Raw genomic sequence first — 6,577 nt, 5'->3', positions numbered from 1 at the left:
GATAGATAGATAGATAGATAGATAGATAGATAGATAGATAGATAGACAGACAGATAGATAAAAAAATTAAAAAAAAATTGGCTATTATCAAAATAAACAACTTTTTAAAGTGCAAAAAAAAAAGATATATAGATATAGATATATCTTTATTGTTGAAAGTATTATAGATGTCCCCCCTTACCCCTCTCATTGACCCCCTGCACTCTGTTCCCACCACCTTTTCAGGCTTTCACCTTAGATTGATTCTTTTTTATTTATTTTATTTTGTTAATCCTCACCCGAGGATATTTTTCCATTGATTTTTTTAGAGAGAGTGGAAGGGAGAGGGAGAGACAAAGAAACATTGATGTGAGAGAGACATATCGATTGGTTGTCTCCTGCATGCACCCCAACCAGGGCTGGGGAACCTGCAACCAAGGTATGTGCCCTTGACTGGAATCGAACCCGGGACCCTTAAGTCCAAGGGCCGATGTTCTGTCCACTGAGCAAACCTCCTAAGGTGGATTGATTCTTTTAAAAATAACCTTTTTCTGAAGGGTCACTTCTCTTTTCAGTCCTTGGTAATGCCACAACAGAAAGAGGGACACTAAAATCTAAAAAAAGCCTCAAGCCCTACTGAACTCTCATCCTAGGCATGTAGCTTTTTGGAATTTATACAATATCACTGGTTCAAATGATTTTCAGTGCAACTAGACAGTAAGACAATATTTACTAGAAAAGGTGCTTCTGGCCTTTTGGCAAGGGGGAGGGAGGTGTGGACTTGCTCCAGGTTTAGTTTGTCTGTGATCCTTTTAGTTTGCTAAGTGCTTTCACATTCATTTTATCACAATAACCCTGTTGAGTTGTGTAGTCAGTAAATAACATTACAGATGGGGAAACTGGGGTTTATTTTGACTATCTCATTTTATCTTCAAAATCATCTCATGCAGAAAATTTATATCTCCTTGTCTAACCCCTTATAGCTAGTTAGCCCAGTAGTCACACCTTGTTCATAGGGCAGCGGTTCTCAACCTGTGGGTCGCGATCCCTTTGGTGGTCGAACGACCCTTTCACAGGGGTTGCCTACGACCATCCTGCATATCAGATATTTACATTACGATTCATAACAGTAGCAACATTATAGTTATGAAGTAGCAACGAAAATAATTTTATGGCTGGGTCACAACATGAGGAACTGTATTTAAAGGGCCAGAAGGTTGAGAACCACTGCCATGGGGGTTACATTCCATGATTCCCAATGGATGCCCAAAACCACAAATAGTACTGAACCCTATGTTTTTCCCTATACATACATACCTGAGTAATTTATAAATTACTGACAGTAATAGATTAGTAATAACTAATAATAAAACAATTATAACAATATCCTATATAATAAAGAGCTAATATGCTAATTAGACCAAACAGCAGAACGCAGAACGACCTTCTGGAACGACCAGTGGGAGGGGGTGGGGCCATGAGTGCCGAGCCCCTTGCACAAATTTCATGCATTGGGCCTCTAATACTGTAATAAAAATTGTGTGAATGTGGTCTGTCTCAAAATATTTTATTGTGCTATACTTAAACCTTCTCACCTAAAGGAAGCACTTTATGGCTTCTGTTTAGCATATCCAAATTACTGTCATCACTACTGTATGTTTTGGGACTATTATTAAGTAAAATGAGGGTTACTTGAGCACAGCACTGCGAAATCTCAACTGTGGACCTGATAACTCAGCCAACTAAGTGACTAACAGTGTGGATACATACACTGGACAAAGGGAAGATTCACATCCCAGTGGGATGAAGCAAGATAATGCGACCTTTAAACCTTATGAATTATTGCCTGGCCAGTGTTGCTCAGTGGCTGAGTGTCAACTTATGAACCAAGAGGTCACATGGTTCAATTCCCGGTCAGGGCACATGCCAGGGTTGCAGGCTCGATCCCTAGTCGGGGGCATGCAGGAGGCAGCCGATCGGTGATTCTCTCTCATTGATATTTCTATCACTTCTTTTCCCTACCTCTCTGAAATTAATAAAAATATACTAGGGAAAAAGACATGAGCCCTAGCCGGTTTGGCTCACTGGATAGAGCGTCGGCCTGGGGACTGAAGAGTCCCGGGTTCGATTCCGGTCAGGGGCATGTACCTTGGTTGCAGGCACATCCCCAGTGTGGGGTGTGCAGGAGGCAGCTGATTGATGCTTCTCTCTCATCGATGTTTCTAGCTCTCTGTCCTTCTCCCTTCCTCTCTTAAAAAGTCAATAAAATATATTTAAAAACCAAACCAAAACATGAAATGTTGATTTCTGGAATTTTCCATTTAGCTTTTTCAGACCACAGTTAACTGAAACCATGGAAAGCAAATCCAGGGATAAGTGCTATGTAGTTTAATTGGTTTTTTTAAAGGCAGTTTTGAACTTTTTGTTGAAGGTCAGCAATCTTCTCATAGAAAGCTGTTTCTCTTTGGGGGGGAAAAAACCCTATCTCTAAACATATTAATAGGCTAGCTACGCTATTTGTCTTTGTAGTAAGGATTATAATATAGCCTTCTTTTTTTTTTTTTTTTTTTTTTTTTTAATATATTTTATTGATTTTTTACAGAGAGGAAGGGAGAGAGATAGAGAGTTAGAAACATCGATGAAAGAGAGACATCGATCAGCTGCCTCTTGCACACCTCCCACTGGGGATGTGCCCGCAACCCAGGGACATGCCCTTGACCGGAATCGAACCCGGGACCCCTCAGTCCGCAGGCCGATGCTCTATCCACTGAGCCAAACCGGTTTCGGCAATATAGCCTTCTTTTTATTTTATTTTTATGTTTTACTGATTGTAGAGAGAGGAAGGGGGAGGGAGAGGGAGAAGGAAAAACATTGATGTGGGAAACATTGATCAGTTATCTTCCACACATGCCCCAAACCAAAGCGTAGATATGTGCCCTGATGGGGAATAAAATCTACAGCCTTCTTGAATCTCAGGTCCATCTTTCTGGATAATTTTCTTCCTGAAGTGTATCTTTAAAAATCCTTTTGGCCAAAACCGGTTTGGCTCAGTGATAGAGTGTCGGCCTGCGGACTGAAAGGTCCCAGGTTCGATTCCGGTCAAGGGCATGTACCTGGGTTGCGGGCACATCCCCGGTGGGGGATGTGCAGGAGGCGACTCATTGATGGTTCTCTCTCATCGATGTTTCTGACTCTCTATCTCTCTCCCTTCCTCTCTGTAAAAAATCAATAAAATATATTTTAAAAAAAATCCTTTTGGGTTCAGGTGTATAGGCAATAAACTGTCATCTTTTGTTTGTCTGAAATGTCTTCATTTCACCTCCTTTAAGATATTTTTTCACCTAGTACACAACTCTAGCTTAATTCTCTCAGCACTTTGAAGATGATTTTCCAGTTTCCATTACTGTTGCTGAGTAGCCTCCTGTCAGTTGTCACTCTGTGGATGTTCTGTGTGCTTTTTCCAGGAGCATTTAAGGCAGTGTTCCCATAGTCAGTCTTGGCCTGTGGGCGCTCCTAGGCTGCCTGGAAAGGTTGGAAGTGTTGCCAAAACACTACTAGGTGCCTGATTTTACCAGCAGGGCTAAGTAATCGATCAGTTCCCTCATTTGCTTTTCTCAGGGCCACTCGGAATTATTCAGAGCTAGATTGGGATGGACTCGGTACTCTGTAACAGCCTTTCTGACCTTTCCTCTCTGCCTAACAAAGCCCAGCCCTGGAACCCAAATGACGGGAGAGAGTGTGTCTTCAGGAGATGATGCTAAAGAAGCTCTGGATGCAAAAAGCAGAGCTAAACCCGATTGCTGCCTCCACACTTGGTAACTCCTTCCAAGCTATTCAGGGCCTTTTGCAGCTTTTTTTTTTTTTTTTAAATATATATTTTATTGAGTTTTTACAGAGAGGAAGGAAGAGAGATAGAGAGTTAGAAACATCGATGAGAGAGAAACATCAATCAGCTGCCTCCTGCACATCTCCCACCGGGGATGTGCCCGCAACCCAGGTACATGCCCCTGACCGGGCTCGACCCTGGGACCTTTCAGTCCGCAGGCAGACGCTCTATCCACTGAGCCAAACCGGTTTCGGCTTGCAGCTTTTTTTTATGCCAAACGGTCCTTAGAGGCTAAGATGGATACAGGTTGAGTCGCTGTCACTTCTTGTTAATACATAGGAGGGAGAAATAACTATTGCATAAATTTTTGTGTTTTCTTTGCAGAATGCATCCTGTCTTGTTCTTGCTGCCCGGCATGCTAGTGCTTCCTCCGCGGTAAGTTTTGGGGGAAAAAAGACTGAGAATCATTGAGGCAGCCTGATCCTGGGATAGGGTTGGGGGTGGTTTGACTACCAGCCAGATTCATCATTATTCTAATCTTCTGGAGTGTTTGTTGTTATTGTTATAACTGTTATTTTAAGAAGTCATTTATTCAATAGTGTAGTGAGATGAGAATATAAAATGTTTTTGCCTAATCTTTTAAAAAATTTACTGTTTTTATTGATTTCAGAGAGGAAGGGAGAAAGAGAGAGTAACATCAATGATGAAAGAGAGAATCATTGATGGGCTGCCTCCTGCACAACCCCTACTGGGGATTGAGCCTGCAACCGGGCATGTGCCCTGACCAGAAATTGAACTGCAACCTCCTGATTCATAGGTCGACACTCAACCACTGAGCTTGCCAGCCGGGCATGCTTAATCTTTTTTTTTTAAATTGCTAAAATATACATACCATAAAATTTGCCATTTTAACCATTTTTAAGTGTATTAGCTCAGTGGTAGTAAGTACATTCACGCTATTGCACAGCCATCAGCACTGTCCATCCCCAGAACTTTTTCATGTTCCCAAATTGAAATTCTATATCCATTAAAACAACTCCCTATTCTCCTTTCCCTCTGCCTAGTTCTTTTAATTGGGTTTTAGAAAGACAGGAAGCGGGGGAGAGAGAGAAGAGAGAGAGGGAGGGAGGGAGGGAGAGAGAGAGAGAGAAACATCGATTTGTTATTCCACTTACTTATGCATTCATTGGTTGATGGCTTCTGTGTGCCCTGATGGGATCAAACCCAAAACCTTGGCATATCAAGACAACGCTCTGACCAACTGAGCCACCCTGCCAGAGCTCCACCTAATTCTTTTAACCTCATATGTAGAGTAGTTGACCAGTCTTCCCTGGCAGGTAGAGAAAACCAAGTTAAGAAAAAGTCTTCATATACCTACTTTGCAAGTAATGTAGTCAGCATTTTGACCATAACTTAGCCTATTTCTCTTTTTAGAATTTGAAAGATGTGTTGGCTGACCTAATACCTAAGGAGCAGGCCAGAGTTAAGGCCTTCAGGCAGCAACATGGAAAGACAGTGGTGGGCCAAATCACTGTGGACATGGTAAGGGTTGTGGGAATTTGGCTGGAGAACAGCTCTGTAATGTGCTTTAGCAAAAGTATTGTCCTCTTCACTGACTATTCAAAAGCATTCTGTTCTATATAAGGAAATATTGGTGCTTAATGATTTTTATTAGAAATTAGACTTATTTCCTTTAGATTTAATAGTTGAGCCTAACCTAATTCACCTATGGGAGGCATGAATGAAATTTCTATTTCTCTTTCCAACACCCTAGGTTTTGGAGCCAGTGCTCTCTGTCTTTGAGTCGACGTTGTACCGACCATCCAGGCCCTCTAGAACAGCTTTAGGATGGCTTCTCTTCTAGCCCTAAGAGTCTGAGCAGCTCAGATGATAATTCCACAGCAGTGTTTAGCCATTAGTCTCTTATCTCCTTCCCCTATAGTAGATCCCATTCTGTTTACTTTGGTTGTAACAGTGGGCATGAGAAAAAATAAAATTCAACAGGAAAAGGAAGCAAACAGAGGCAGAAACATCAAATAAAGATAGTTATTTCTCAATTTAAAAATTTCATTTCCAACATTAGTAGGTTCCCTTGCAAAGTTCCATACTGTAATAAGTAAACTCATTGGAAATCATCTCTCCCAAATGAAGTCTTGTAAGTCAGAGTTAAATGACCTCTCCCAGATCCCACAAAGCACTAACAGGCTCTAGCCTGAATTATTCTGACCATCGGTTGCATCCTCTTCTTTTCTTTAGATGTATGGTGGCATGAGAGGCATGAAGGGATTGGTATACGAAACATCAGTTCTTGATCCTGATGAGGTAAGAGACCTTCACGTTAATCACTAGTAATTATTGTGTTTACTGACTGTTGTGCACACCGTGTTTTAGACCACTAAGGGTAAGGAGAACAAAATAAAGCACCTTCCTTTATATTTTGGAAGCTTGAAAATAGGTATATATGGAATAACTGAAAAATAAGTTTACCTTTTTTTTTTTAAATATACTTTTATTGATTTCAGAGAGGAAGGAAGAGGGAGAGAGAGAGAAAAACATCCATGATGAGAGAATCATTGACCGGCTGCCCCCTGCAAGTCCCCCACTGGGGATCGAGCCCACAACCGGGCACGTTGCCCCGACCATTGAACCATAACCTCCGGGTTCATAGGTCGATGCTCAACCACGGAGCCAGGCTGGCCGGGCTGGGCAAAGATGATAAAAATAGAACACGAATTATGTAGCCAGGCCTGGCCCAGGGCGGTCGCGGGGACG

The 6,577-nt window shown here is 41.8% G+C and overlaps 1 protein-coding gene across 1 annotated transcript in view; it reads left to right on the top strand.

Annotated features, from left to right (window-relative positions):
* Positions 1–6,577, top strand: part of CS (citrate synthase) — a 33,167-nt gene that overhangs the window by 13,933 nt on the left and 12,657 nt on the right. Inside the window, exons 2-4 of the mRNA XM_006777868.2 lie at positions 4,190–4,240; positions 5,240–5,347; positions 6,062–6,127. Of these exons, the coding sequence (XP_006777931.1) occupies positions 4,190–4,240; positions 5,240–5,347; positions 6,062–6,127 (225 nt within the window). The remainder of the gene's footprint in view (positions 1–4,189; positions 4,241–5,239; positions 5,348–6,061; positions 6,128–6,577) is intronic.

Source organism: Myotis davidii, unplaced genomic scaffold, assembly GCF_000327345.1.
Source record: "Myotis davidii unplaced genomic scaffold, ASM32734v1 scaffold509, whole genome shotgun sequence".
Lineage (NCBI taxonomy): Eukaryota > Metazoa > Chordata > Mammalia > Chiroptera > Vespertilionidae > Myotis > Myotis davidii.
Note: the sequence above shows the minus strand (reverse complement) of the source record. Positions and strands in the feature narration are given on the sequence as shown.